The sequence below is a fragment of the Mesoplodon densirostris genome, chromosome 18 (assembly GCF_025265405.1).
Source record: "Mesoplodon densirostris isolate mMesDen1 chromosome 18, mMesDen1 primary haplotype, whole genome shotgun sequence".
NCBI lineage: Eukaryota > Metazoa > Chordata > Mammalia > Artiodactyla > Ziphiidae > Mesoplodon > Mesoplodon densirostris.
The window spans coordinates 39805769-39821269 of NC_082678.1; the positions used below are offsets into that span (position 1 = coordinate 39805769).

The window sequence follows — 15501 nt, forward strand, 5'->3', positions numbered from 1 at the left end:
CCCTCTCTCTTTCCCCTACAATCCTAGGCCATGACTGTGAAAAAGGGGCTGCTCCACGATCTCCCCGAGCGGCTCAGCCCTTCCCTGAGCCCCAGCACCTATCAAAGGTCTGTAGCATCCTTTTCTCTTGGAGCCTGTGCCCTCATCTGTCCCATGAGGTTGCCGGATGAACTGACATAAGATGATTTTTGCATTTTGCCTGGCATTGCTCAGTGTTTGTTCCCTTTTTGCCCGCTCCGAGGGCTAAAAAGAAAAGAATGCGTCTTCTCCCCAAAGCATCTTTAAATCAGAAGCTGAGGAATTCAATGTCAGAGTAATAAGACACAAATGGTCTGATGTACTGTTTGATGTTATCAAAGAAGCTGGGCTGCAAAGACCAGCTGCGGGATGCAGGGGAAGGAAAAATGCTTTGATTATAAACTCTTGCACGATAAACGTACGGCTCTTTTGGCTCTGCTTTTTCTGTCTCCCGTCTCCCTCCTGTTCTACATTTCCTCCTGGGCAGCCTTGGCTTTGTTCTGATGGAGTGAAGAAGGGCCTGACAACGACCGGTAACAGCACAGTTTCAGGAAACAGGGTCGTGGTAAATAAGTCCTGAAACTGTCCCTGATCCCTGCATGCTTTACAGTGTAAAAATGTTTTCAAATACACTATCTAATACGGTTTAAAAAGTACAAACATCCAGCTATACAATAAGTCCTGGGGGTGTAATGTACAGCAGGGTGACCATAGTTAACAATACTGTATTGTCTCTCTGAAAGTTGCTAAGAGAGTAGATCTTAAAGATTCTCATCACAAGAAAGAAAATTTGTAACCATGTGTGGAGACGGATGTGAACTAGACTTATCCTGGTGATCATTTCACAATACATACAATGATATATTTTATCTATCGTGCATATTGTGAAATACACGTGTATTTCACAATACATGTATATTTCACAATATGTAAGATAGATACAATATCAAGCAATTATTTTGTACACCTGATATTGTATACATTGTATACTTTGTGTATTTCATGATATATACAATGTCGAACAATTATGTTGTATACCTGAAACTAATATAATGGTATATGTCAATTATACCTCAATTAAAAAAATGAGAAGTACACACAGATATAAAATATCTATATATAATAAAAATGAGATATCTCTATATAATTAAAATATATAAAATAATACCTGTTAATAAAATATACATCATATATATAAAATATCTGATTTCAAGTCATCGAATAATTCCTGTGAGGCCAAGAGGAGTAAACTCCTCCTGAAGGGTTGGGGCTGAGGTCGGAGGGTTCTCTCCAGAGCCAGGATGTGGTTCAAGATTCACATCTCGTTGTCCCATGAGTGCAACCCCTGCCCCTCCTGTGTGCACCTCACACTCATCTCCTCTGGGGGCTCTGGGAATACCATCCTGCCAGGCCAAGGAAAGGTCCCAGCAAGCCTGGGTGTGGCTTATAGAGGGGGAGCTCCAGGTGTTGGGGGGGGCCTGCATGCTCCTGGGGCCACACAGCTACTCAGCCTCACTCCCTTCTCTGTAACATCTAACAGAAAATGCTTGCAAGGTGCCTAGCACTGGCCCTGGTACACAGTGGGTGCTTAATAATGGCAGTAGATGTTGTTAGCCACCATTATACTGCTCTTTATAAATGTGCTTTTAACAGTATGTGCAATATCCATTTCTCACATCTCGACAATCTGTGGATTTGTCCAGAAAGAGGGGAATGCTGTGTTTGGGCTGGGGCTGGAAGTGGTCCTTGCTCCAGGGGTTTGGCAGGTAGACGCCTGCTAAGGGTAGAACCGGCTCGGGGCTCCGGCTTTGTAGCCAATCAGCGCCTTCTGTTCCTCACTCCCCAGGGTCCTACAGTGGTAACTCAGTGCCTGGAAAGACCGTGGGCTTTGAAACCAGCCCTGCTGAGGCCATTTCTCTCCAGGAGACTGTTAGTTGGTCATCTCATCTTGGGGAGCCTCATTTCTACCTTGTCTCTAAAAGTGGAGATAAAAGAGATCTACTTGACAGAGTAGATACTGAAAACATAAGTCAAAAGGGCATATTTCTGGGGATTCCCTTTCGGTGTTATCTGGAAGCTTTTGCCTTTACACACAGACCCCTGGACCGAACAGGGTGAGAAGAAGCATCCAGATGACGTGCCATGAAGAGACATCTCTGTGGTCTCTAAGCAAAACAACCTCAGCACTGCTGATTTCAAGACTGAAGAGGTGACAGGCTGAGATGTGGTTTGTTTACCTGGATTTTCACCCGAGGACCCGCCAAAGGGGTCTCTGTAGCTTTCATATCTGGGGGGGATCCTGCTGAGCCCTGGAGGTCTTCACCTCGAGTCTGATCGGGAGAAAGCCCATCGCTGCTGTCCTCCTCAAAGGCAAATGCATCCGCTGATTTGGAGAAACTCACCTGGTTACCTGAGGGAGTGAAAGCCAAGAAGAACCGGGTCAGTGGCAGTGCTTCAGTGTGCCATCCGTATAAGGAGCACTTACCTACCTCCTTAGATGCTTCCAGTTCAAGGTAGGAGTGGAGATATATTTAAAATGACTTGCTTTCCCCTCTATTTACTCCATACAGGGGAACTTGTGTTTATAAAAGGGACACGTTTGGCAGGGACGAATGAGTGACATATCAAAGGTCTATCATCATTTATTAAACTTCATTTTCAGACTGATCCATTCCTACACATTTTGTATGTGAACCCCCATCTTTCTGAAGCTAAATCAGGGAAGATGAAGAAAAGAACAGGGGCCATCAGGTGCAGGAGGAGAAGGCCCCTGTCTCCCTGGGGCTTTACGATGAGAGGTGAAATTGAAATGACAGCGGGCCATTTGCATCGTGTTCAAACATAAAGTGGGGCAACCGGCACAAAATGTTTCGCAAACTTTGCTATTAAGGAGAAGTCAGGGAGCTCCTAAGTTTAAATTCCTAAGTGTCAGAAGAACTACTGTCACCAGAATGTCCCAAAGCCCCACTCAACGAATGCATATCTGTTTATAAAAGCCATAAATGTGTCTCAGAAACTGAAGCGTGATCTTTACTTATTTATTTTTATTATTTGGATTTTGTTGTTATTCCTCTGATCTTTGTCTCTATTTTGGAAATCCCCAGCGACTCACACATGCTCAGATTCTTCCCCAGCAGCCTGCGTGGTCTTGGGAGGGAAATCCAGACATTGGCTTGGGGACTGAGGTTACCAGACCAGGTGGGACTATCGTGACATCCTTATATGTCCCTCATGTGGTTTTTTTTTAAAAAATCATTTTGATCATTTATAGTACTGTGATTTTATTTATTTATTTATTTATTTATTTTTGGCTGCATTGGGTCTTCGCTGCTGCACGTGGGCTTTCTCTAGTTGCAGCGAGCGGAGGCTACTCTTTGTCGCGGTGCGTGGGCTTCTCACTGCGGTGGCTTCTTTTGCTGCGGAGCACAGGCTCTAGGCACGCGGGCTTCAGTAGCTGTGGCACGTGGGCTCAGTAGTTGTGGTTCGTGGGCTCTAGAGCGCAGGCTCAGTAGTTGTAGTGCACAGGTTTAGCTGCTCCACGGCATGTGGGATCTTCCCGGACCAGGGCTCGAACCTGTGTCCCCTGCATTGGCAGGCAGATTCTTAACCACTGTGCCACCAGAGAAGTCCCTCCCTTATGTTTTTTAATTGCCAAATCTCCTCTGGCTTATTATCCAAATGCACAGTACAAACTGTGCTGAGGCTACACAGCTCTTGTGTCCCTCTTGCAGGCACAGCTCTTCGAAAGGAATTTATGTATTATCAGCAAAGGTTTCCAGCCCGGTATTCTGCAGTTACACTGACAAGAACTTTTGACTCAGGCTTGGGGCAGATAAGAGAGAGGAGCTCTCACTGTGGAGATTGGAAAGGCAGCAAGGAGCTGGAAGTAATGGAATGAATGTGGTTTGGGGCTTGTCATCACCACCACTGCTGGCATCTGTCATGGACCCTCACTCAGACACGCAAGTGTCAAATCAGGAGAGAGGCCGGACAAGGACAGGGCAGGTGGGAACTCCAGTCACTGGCCCGCTGGGCAGCCTGCTAACCTGGAAAGGCTTGGGGACCAGCGTTGCTGCTCCTTGGTTTCAAGGATTATTTATAAAAGTCATTATTACTTTTCTGTGATTATAGAAGTAATGTTTACTTATAAAAATTCATACCATATGAAATGTACATAACAAGGTACATAACAATCCCACTTCCGTTAATGATTTATTCCCTCTTCTAGACTTAATTCTATCCAAACAGCAAGACACGCACATATTTAAAAAGCATTTCAAACAGACAGGACTGAGTGAAAGATACTGTACTGAAACTTGCTTTTTTCATCCTATAGTGTATCTTGGAGATCTTTACATGTGAACGCATAGAGATCTTCCTCAATATTTTGGTAACAGCTATACAGTATTTCATTGTATGAATGGGAACTTTTGTTTTCCAACTTTTATTTCCCAAGGGGCCCTTATCTTTAATTATAAAAATTTTGAAATAATAGAAAAGTACAGAGAATAATATAAAACATGTGAATCACCTGAAATAAATATATGCCAGTATTTTCCTATATTTGCATCAGAAACCTATTCATTTTCTAACAGAAAGGGCTTTCACTGGGTATTTGACAAATGTCAACTTTTTCTTTGCAATCACGGGTCACTTCTCTCCCACCTGGTCTCTCCCACCTCCCTCCCTCTCTATTCTAAGGTCCAGAGCTAGCTCACACCCTTCCCTTCTTTTCTTACAGCAAACCCCCCGGGGCTCTGCAAAGAAGCCTCCATCTGTCATTTTCAGGCAATGTGAAGGAATTTATATACCATTTTCCCTTTCTCCAAGGGATCATGTGCCTGCGATCTTCCCAGGAAGGTCCTTCCAGGAGCCTCCATGAATACGCTTCCATTGTAAACTCAACCTGTTAATTTCTTTACTTTAGAAACCACGTTTTCATTGAAATTTCAAGTCCCACTTCTAGTTGTGGAATTAAAGGCTTTGTCCCTGCTGAAAAGATGACATGTATTATTCAGGGCCAGGTGGGCATGGGATTTGGTTGTGGGGGAGTGGGTGTTAAGCCCTCCCCACCTCAGAAGTCACAGCATTTCACTGGGATTTACTTGGCATAGACCGTGAGGCAAGACCAACTCAGAGAGCCCTGCGTGTGACCGTACCAGCCCCTGGGGGCAGCCAGCCTGCGCTGCCCAACAGGACCCTCCGTGGGAGAGCTGTAGCATCTTACACTCCCTCCCCACTTCCTTCAGTCTGAACCGTACAGATCTTCTCTGTGTGATCTGACACTTCGTGAGACAAAGAAGACGCCCCCGCCCCCTGCCACCTCCACCCGCATCGAGGATCATGTCCCAAACGCATGCAAATGAGAGGGAACTAATCAAACTGCAAAGTTGTCCAAGCGTTCTAACACACGTGGAAATGTTACAAGGGCGGGGATGGGAGAAAGAGAGAAAATTTCTCTCTTAATCCCCCAACTATCCCCCTTCAATAGTTTCAAGGGGAAAGAAAACAAATGGTAAAAACAGTGGTTTGCATCAGCAGTTCACTTAGCAGTGTCAGCAGTAACAGAAACAATCAACTTGTGTTAGGCCTTAGAACGGTCTAGAAAGTCAGAGGAAGGACCACATTCTCTCATCTCTGTTTTGCAGACGAGGATATTGCAAGATCCAGGCCTCCCAGTTCTTTAGAGACCGAGCTAAGACACAGGTCCAGCCTTTGTATGCTCAGAGCCTCCAGCAGAGGGGGAGGCAAAATCAATTTCCCTCCCAGGAGGTCAACAGATACATGTTGTTTAGGGAACATCGCAAGACCCACTGGGTTGGTGGCAGTGGGGAGGGGTAGCATAGAAATCGGCCAACGTCCATTTCTTTTTCGGGACACACGTACTAGGGACGGCTCCATCCTCCACAACATCTTTTACTCGAGTTTTTGAGATCTGAAGGACTGAACGTGACATCTTGACTGTGAGAAGAAAGAAGGCAGGCGATCACTTCGATCTCATTGCCACTGTCTCAGAAAAGGGATTGGGAGGACTGTGAAGCCCTGTTGTTGTGGCCATAAATCAGCGTGTCCTTTTCACTTTGGCACCTGCCTGGAATTATGTGGAAAAGTCTAGTAGTAGAGTGTTTGGAATAAAGGAGTTGGTAACCAGGCCCATTTTCCCCAGAATTGGATGGAACATTCCTCAACTATTTTGTTCACTTTCAGCCTCCCCACTCAGAGAGGAGTAGAGAGAAGCAGAAGTATAATCAGATACAGTATGGTGAAGATATGGAAACCACGAGAAGGATGCTATCCGTCTATCTGCACGGGACACAACCAGAGAACTTGTCAAGGACTAGACTGCCTGGTGAGTGCTGTTGGTGGCTAGCAGACAAAGGGGATGGAGATGTGGGTTGTCCAGGCAGACTCACTCCCAGACGAGGTGGGATGGAGCTGAGCCTGAAATGACAGTGGACAGGATGACAGAAAGAAGGAGGGCACCTGGCAAGAGTTGCGGGGCACAGAAGGGAAGTTACAAGGTGTTGATGAGCAGAGTTGGGGTGGGAAGGATGAAGAAGTAACTCTTCCAGCCACCGGAGTGGATTACTTTAGGATCCAGTTCCCGGAGACACACAGCTTCGAGAAGTCTACTTTACAAGTGACATCAATCATTTAAAGAGGTTCCTCTGCTTAAGTCAAGGAAGAAGCCATGAGTACATGCAACTGTATACACGAAGAAGCTGTGAGTACATGCAACTGCATACATGAAGAAGCCGTGAGTACATGCAACCCCATACATGAAGAAGCCATGAATACATGCAACCACGTACAGGGTAGTTGTTCACACCTGAATGAACAAACACAGGGTGAAGACCAAGGCCCCCAAAATGACTCCCATCTAGTTTCTAAAAAGCATGTTGTACCAGGTCAGAATAAGCCAATAGACACACTGAGGACCACTCAGAGGCTGTCCACACTCAAAGAGCCGACCACAGGGGCCCTGCCACTCCCCCAGCACCACAAAGGGCTTGGATCTCTGACTGCGAGGCCAGAAGGTGAGCGACAGGGCAGAGAGATGAGCCCACACTAGGCTCAGCCCCTGCTGATGAGAACGGTGACAGCAAGAGGCCCCCGAGCGCGTGGCAGTGGCTTCCTTTGGAACTGAGGTACGTGGTGTTCAGGGTGGTCAGTGTGGGCCAGACAGGTTGGTTTGTTTCTTGGTTCTACCACTTCGGTGGTGGAGTGACTGTTGATGAATTACTCAACTTCTTAGAGCCTCAATTTCCCCATCTATCAAATGGGAAACATCATCATAGTCACCTCTCGGGGTTTTGAGGCTTAAAATAACACATGTAAAAGCACTGAGCTTTACATGTTTTATATGTTATTCACATGGTCCCTGACACACACGTGCCCAGTCATTTCTAGCTGCCGTTGTTGTTATTGTTTTTGGTAGCAGTGTCTGCTTGTCTCAAGTTCACCACGATCAAAAATAAAACAGGGCTTCCCTGGTGGCGCAGTGGTTGAGAGTCCGCCTGCCGATGCAGGGCACACGGGTTCATGCCCCGGTCCGGGAGGATCCCACATGCCGCGGAGCGGCTGGGCCCATGAGCCATGGCCGCTGAGCCTGTGCGTCCGGAGCCTGTGCTCCGCAACGGGAGAGGCCACTATGGCGAGAGGCCCGCGTACCTCAAAAAAAATAAAAAAATAAAAAAAATAAAGCAAAGACCACCCAAGAGGCAGTTTATCCTGTGGTCAGCTTTGCAAAGGTCAGCCCAACTCCGGAGCCAGAAACACTGAGAGGTTCATCCCGGGAAAGCAAAGACAGACCTTCCCCAGAGCAGAAGGAGTGTCACAGGAAAGGCTGCGCGCTCCCCCCTCTCCTGCCTGGTTCAAGGCGGGCTCGGCGGAGAGGGACGAAGGTCACCTTATCTGGCTGCTTCAGGAACAAGCAGAGTCTGTCGGCTCGTGCTGTGACCCTGGGTCCCTGCTCCAACCCCCCACGGCGGGCGCGGGGCTCACTGGCAGCTGTGGGAGAGCAGGGCGCTGGCTGTTGTCCCTGGAGACACGTGAGGCGCTGTGATGACAAGGACCTGCTTCTGGAAGCCCTGACTCACTCCCAGGCTATGCCCACGGGGCTGTCTCTGGGCACTGGCCCCTTGGGGATCTCGGCCTGGCCACTCGGCGCTTTCCCCCTCTTTCTCAGAAGTGACTGGGTGAATGAGTCAGTTGGACCTTCCTCTGCATAAACATTTAAAATTCCAAGATGAAAATGCGATCGCTAGAGTCCTGGTTACCTTTCCGCTGGGACCCACACCAGGGGCTGGAAAGCATGGGGTGGGAACGTGAGAACAAACTCCACTTGCTTATCTGTTTGCAAGCCTGAGCAGCGCTCGCATGACAGCTATTTTAATTCATGATCAGACTTCCTCGTGTCCTCCTGGAAGAGACTGAAGCCAAATCCACTTCCTAAGGGAGGAGGTGGTCAGGTGACAGTAGCTATAGTTTAAAAGTGCCTCTTGCCTAAAGAGATTTCAGTACGCTGGAGATACCGTAGTCTGGAGGAGATGGATTATGTTGTCCAACAAAGACCGAACCCACTGCCCTTGAAGGGGATCAGATGCCTTTAGGATGGAAATAGATGAAAGCGGAATTTTGGAGGAACAAGCATTCTTTTTCCTCAGATCCCAGGCACTTTAGAAATTGGCTTAAAGTCTCTAGATAGACCCTGATGCTAGGAACACATGAGTTGTGAAAAACAATTCAGCTGCATAAACTTGTCTTGTAACAGCTTTCGAGGCTAATTCTCGAGGAACAAATTCTTAGGTGGGCAAAGATACATTAGCACTGTCTCAGAGCACCCTAACTTTCCTCCCTGTCATCGCCCCCCTCAAAGCTACTGGCTTCCTACTTCTCTTTTCCCACCCCCTTTCCAGAACCTTCCTCAGAACAGTATTTATCACGTATGCCTCTGTGTGTTTCTTTCCCCCAAGGATTATTCACACTTTGGAAATAATTTCTCATTATGGAATGATAGATTTTGTCCACGAGAAAGTTATGCCAAAGCAAACGACGCTACCATCTGCCTTAGGGCCATGGTTATTGTCTATTTGTCTTAAAAATGCATGATTGGAGAGTGATCAGACTTCCAGAGTCTCTGAAGAATGACTGGATACTTAGTAAACGAGAATTTTTGTTCTGTTTAGTTATAAAGTCTGAGCCTTGGGCTTATAGGTGAGTGAAGACTAGCGTAGGATCTTTTAGAAAAATGTACACGACACTTGTAAATGGATGACTTCTGGGCCATCCCTGGTGGACAGAAATGTTGCTTTCCTGTGTTGAAGGGTTACGGTGATAAAAAAGAACTGCTTTATCTTTGATAATGGTGCTGTATACTCTGAATCACAGGTTCAATTAAAAAAAAAAAAGAGCTGAAAAGCAGACTCAGGCATTCAGGTGGGAAGCCTGGCTCAGTTCAAGGAAAAGATGAGGACATTTTAGGGGGAGGAGCTTGTCCACTAGAGCAGGATGCCGGGACCCTTCCACTGTTTGAAGAGTTGGGAAAGCCAGCTGCAGTTCTCTTTTACCCAAGCAGAAGCCAGCTTCCTTGGTACCCAAGGGATACTCCTGGCAAGTGAAGAAGATACCCGGATGACCAGAGAGAGGATTAACAAGCTTGGAGTAGGGCTCTCAAAACTGAGGGATAGTAAGTGACAATGACCACGTGTAAGCAGTACAAAGCCAGGCTCAACTCCAGTGTATAGTTTCTGTTCTCGTAAATCATCACTCCCACATAATAATTGTTGCATTTGGAGTTCTGGCCTGCCAGAGAGTGGCTGTTAGAGGTTTTCTAAGAAGGAGAAACAGGGAAACAGGTGTATGTTCTGAGATGTAGCCACGAGGCGCCCCAAGCCTCCTTTTGTGTCAGTAAAATCACAAGGCCCCCTCTTCATCCACATTGCGTCACTTGGTCACACAAGCCTATGTTTCCTCCCCCTGGAATCTGTAAAATTCTACCTGATTCAGAAAATAAACTTGCAGGCTGGAAGACGGATGGCTAGCTGGCACCCCAGAAAGGAAAGTTTGGGGGGAAACGATTTGCTACAGTCATTCAGCTGAGTGCAAGATGGGGGGAACATCTGAGAAGGAGAAGAAAAATCCCAGAGTAGGGGCTGGTTCCCTATCTACAGTATCCTTCCCTCCCTGCACTGAGAGAGGTTCTGGATTATTGTATGTTTGGGATGGAGAAGAGTTGGTCTTGAATAAAACCGGGAGGGAGGAAGACAGTGAGTGTTTCGCTCAGGGCTTGGCAGAAACACAGACGCACAGCTGCAGAGGGAGCTGGAAAATGTAAACACATCTGGAAAGGCACGTGCACAGAGGAGGAAAAATACACAGATGCCAGGAGAAGGATACACAGAAAACCACAGCCCTGAGTCACCACTTCACCGAGGGTGGATGATGTGACCCCAAGAAGTGACAGATAGGTGAGGGGTCAGCATCATCACCACCACTGGACGGGCTACTCAGAGCGCTGTCTCTACAACTGGTCGCTGAGCAACTCCCTCTGCCCCTATGACACTTCATAGGATGCCACGGCCTTGCCCATAGAAATTCACACACATTCAAAGATTATTGCTAGAGAGGCTGAGGCATGGACGTTCCTTGGATGAGGTCAACCTATATCCTCCACCTCTTTCGCTAGCTATGCCTTCTCTTTATTCTTCACAGATCCCTGCCTCTGTCTTACATATTCCTACATGAGAGCCTCCTAGCCCTCTTCGCTTCTTATACATCCTTCATATCCCCAGCTCCCCCTTCAAACCCCATCTACTGGGCACTCCTCATTCCCTGTACCCTGCACAGCTTCTATTTTTACAGCATCTATCACCTTTTATTAGGATAGATAATTATTTATGGGTTTTGTGCATTGTCTGTGCCTCCTGCACTATAATATAAGCTCTGTTAGAGCAGAAATTTTTGTAGGTTTGTCTAGTGTCTGACACATAGAAGATGCTCCATAAATATTAAATGAAGAGCTAAATAAATGAAAGGGGAATCTTATCGAGGCCATCAGTTTAAATTACCATACACACTAAAGTCTCCCGAGTCTACAGCTCTAGACCAATACTTTCTTCTGAAGTCTAGTTTGATAGAACCTACTGCTTATTGAATCCCTGCCCTTGGAGTTCCTGTAGACCTATCAGCTGCAACAGTTGAAACGGGAATTCATCATCTCTCCCCAAATCTGCTCCTCCACTCAGGGTCCCAATCTTGATACATGGCTGCCATTTACTCAGTTGACCAAGAGGGAAACCTCGGTGTCATCTTTGACTCTTCCTTTTGTTCACATTGACATATTCTACTGGTCATCTAATGAGGCAACGTCAGTTACCTCTCAGATGCTCTTTTTTTTGTACCCACAGCACGACTCTTGTTCAGACTCTTAACTAAAAGCTATTCATCAGATTTTATGTTCCCCCTTCTGAAGTACAGAGATATTGCTTTGAAATCACTGTTCAGCCAGGGAACACCGCCCCTGCCAGCCATGTGTACTGTTCTCACAATGGGATGTGAGTGGAAGTGATGTGTTCATTTCCAGGTTGAGGCTTTTTAAATGTGTGGGTGGACCTTTTCATTTTTTCTTTCCTCTTCACTGGCTAGATCCAGAGGATGATGAGACTGTAGGGCACAGGTTGGCCAAATTAGGGCCTGTGAGCCTGCTGTCTGTTTTTGTAAATAAAGTTTTATTGGAACACAGCCATGGCCATTTGTTTACATATTGCTTATGGCTCCGTTCCCACTACAGCAGCTGAGATGAGTAGCTGTGACAGCTTAGAGACCTCAGCTTATTCTTTAAGAAAAAGTTTGCCACCCTGGCTCTGGGGGATGGTGGAGCAGCAAGACCAAAGGAGCTTGTGTGCCTGAAGGGTTTGCTATCGAGGAAAACCCTCTCTGGACTGTTTATGAACAAGAAATAAACGTCTATTGTTAAGCAGCTGAAATTTTGTGGTTTGTTTAGCAGCCTCTGTTATCCCAACTAACAACAAAAGAGATGTAAAGTCTCAAGTAAATACTAGCAACTTCTAGGGAAAAAAATCCAAGTAGGATTTATTTCCAGAAATGCAAGGATGATTAGGAAAGATAGCAATACCACATTGCTAGATCAAAGAAAGAAACCCATATGATCATCTTCTCATGCGTGTTGAAAGCATTTAAAAAACTCAGCATCCGTCTTGCAAGCTATTCTTAGTGGAACAGAATAGAGAAACACTTCCTTAGAATATCTTCCTCTAGCACAAGTTAGTGTCATATTTAGAGATGAATGACCAGAGGAATTCCCACTGAAGACTGAATCAACAAATGTTATCATTGAGCTTCCCTCATTGCGCAGTGGTTAAGAATCCACCTGCCAACGCAGGGGACACAGGTTCGAGCCCTGGTCCGGGAAGATCCCACATGCCGCAGAGCAACTAAGCCTGTGTGCCACAACTACTGAAGTCTGCGTGCCTAGAGCCCGTGCTCCACAACAAGAGAAGCCACTGCAATGAGAAGCCCGCGCACCACAACGAAGAGTAGCCCCTGCTCACCACAACCAGAGAAAAGGCTGCGCGCAGCAACGAAGACCCAACGCAGCCAAAAAAAAAAAAAAATGTTATCATCAACATAACAAATATATAACATTATATAATATTGCTTTTGAAGCACTGGCAATGTACCAATAATAATAATTGTCTACTATGTAATATATCAATAATTTTTAAATTATATAATGAAATATTGCATAATGCAAAATAATATAAATTATATGTGCTTTATATAATTCATACATATAATTTTATATGTAAGATATATACCTACATGATATAAATATTTTATATATGATAAAATATATATAATTAGATTTGTTTAGTATATTATACTATTATAACATATATCATTTACAAATACAAATAATTTATAAATAAAATACATAAAATTATATTGAAGTTATATTATGAATATACTGCATGTAACTTTTAAAATGATGTTAATTGTGTAATTTATTAATAATTCCATGATGTTGCTTTTCAACAACCAGCCAGTGCTCCAAGGCAGAAAGAAAAAACAAACAGGAGGCACAGCTTCATTATTTGTAGATGATGTAATTGCCCATGCAAAAAATTAAAGATAAAATGAGATACTATCGGAACAATTAAGAAAATCTTCAAAGATGCCCAGTTACAAAATAAATGTGCAAAATTAAGAGGTTTCCAATATGTAAGTAATAACTGATGTGAATTTATTTTAAAAAACCTTACCAAGGGAAATAAAAGAAGACTTGTAGAGGTGAAAAGAGATATTATCTTTCTGCCTCAGAAGAATTAATATATTTTAAACCTATGAATTCACCATAAACTAACCTATAAATTCACTGCAATCCCAAACAAAATTCTAATAGGATTGAGGTTGGAATATAATAAGCTGATTCTAAATTTCACCCACCATATACTTGTGAGAGTAGCCAAGAAACATTAGAAAAATCAGACCAATGTAAAGAAACTTGTGAAGACAGATATTAAGACAAATTATAAAATACACCACTAAAATTGTGGAAAAAAGAAAATTAGACCTCTTAAACCGTACACTGAAATAATTTAATATGCAGTAGAGACTGAAATATAAAAATGAAGTATATACATGTTAGAAGACTGTATAGGTGAATAACTCTATTCTTGAGGTAGGAAGTGTTTTCGATAAGCAGTAACAAATTCAGAAACTACAAAGTAAAAGATTAAGAGATTGCACTACACAGAAATTAAAAACTGCTATAGGTAAAATACACTACACACAAAATCAAAAGGCAAAGGACAGAAACGAACAAACAAACAAACAAAGCCAACAATAAAAGGCAAAAGACATGCTGGTAAAAGGACGTGTAATACCTATGACAGATGGAGGATTAGTTTTTTTTTTTTTTAATATATATAAATAGCTTTTATAGTGAGGGAAGAAAATGCCCAGTAGAAAAAAAGAATAGCCACGAATTGCCAATGACACAAAATCACATGGAAAAACATCATCTCTCTATAAACCAAAGAAGGCAATTTAAAATGAGATATTTTGCCTATCATATAAAAATCAAAGATAAATTTGCATGCATGGAATAAATATAATGTTTTAATAAATGATAAGAGATACATGATAGAAATCTTTTCTGTCCTAGATCTCATCAAAGTCAAGACGGGGATGGTGCACCATTGACTGGGCTAGTCCAAGTTCAAAGGCACAGGATATTTAGTGTAGACAGAGAGAGTAATAAAGAAGAGAGAAAACCACGGTGGGATATTTAATGGGTAGTGATGAGGATACTATCTCCCCTAGAGTTGATTCTTCCATATTTACAGGTTCCAAATACAAAAGTCATGTGGCCTCTGACTGGTTGGGTGCAAGATTTTAGAATGTGAATAAGTTTAACAATGAACTTAGCATTTAATAAAACATCTTTATGCATAATATTGGACAAGGTGTCAAAACATTTAAATGTACATTGCTTATTATATATCAGTCATTCTTAGAGCTTTTGTAGGCTTCATTGGAAGAGTGTAATTTGCCCGTGGCAATGCCAGGATTCCCTTTCTTCCTTCTATCATGGTTTTCCCAGATTCCACCTCAACACCTCTGTGAATGAATTCAGGACCCTCCGGCTGTTTGGATCCATGTGGCCTCAACTGTTCCAAAGGTCTACAAAATGATTTTATGCAGCTGATGAGAGAATTAACGTTTGTGTCTCCTCTTTAAGTATCTGTACTTCAACCCTGTAGCGCGCATGTGTTTTCACGTGCTTAAAGAACTGACCCTCACTCCCAAGAGCCCATGAGTTGGGCTGGTTGGGTATTCACCTTGGAGAAGTGAAGGGACCTGGGGAAGCCCCAAGCCACAGCACCCGAACTGGGTTTAGCCGCCAGATCTTCCCGTTCAGGTCCAGCACTCTTTCCACTCTGCCAGTCTACACCCCTTTAAAAGAGGAAGGGCGGAGAGTGCCATGACTCCAAAGTGATGGAACCTTGCAGGGAAGATGTTTTGAGGTTGCAAATCAAGTCAGCTCCCCAACCTGCTTGATCAGAACCAGACTGGTCTATGTTAACCTGACTTTGGAGGCTGAGTGGGTTTCAGTTTCTTCCTCACTCCCCGGACCTCTGGTTATGGGGAACACTCTGGAACAGCGACCCATGGATTGACTCTTGTCTAGTGAGAGGACTTCACCCCCAGGGCCCCAGCATTTCAGAGCTATGGCTGCCCTCAGACCTCAGCACAGAGGGAAGCGTGCCATTCATTTGTGCTACCTACCTTTTATGGCCTCTTTCACAGCAGAATCCACAGGGAGTATGTTCTTCTCCACCAGCTCCAGTGGCCCTGGCCGGAGAGCAATTTTTTCATTGAGGTCATCTGCAAGTCGGGCTCTTTTCAGCTTCATCTGAGCAGTTGGAACAGATCTCTCTGCAGTGGAGGCTAAGGGGT

At 44.5% G+C, this 15501-nt stretch overlaps 1 protein-coding gene across 4 annotated transcripts in view; it reads right to left on the bottom strand.

The window, feature by feature from the left end:
* MYOCD (myocardin) overlaps positions 1-15501 on the bottom strand; it is a 93312-nt gene that overhangs the window by 28415 nt on the left and 49396 nt on the right. For all 4 annotated transcript variants that reach the window (XM_060081293.1, XM_060081291.1, XM_060081294.1 and 1 more), the window contains 2 exons: positions 15331-15492; positions 2256-2428 (listed from right to left, as the gene is read on the bottom strand). In XM_060081293.1, coding sequence (XP_059937276.1) covers positions 2256-2428; positions 15331-15492 — 335 coding nt within the window. The remainder of the gene's footprint in view (positions 1-2255; positions 2429-15330; positions 15493-15501) is intronic.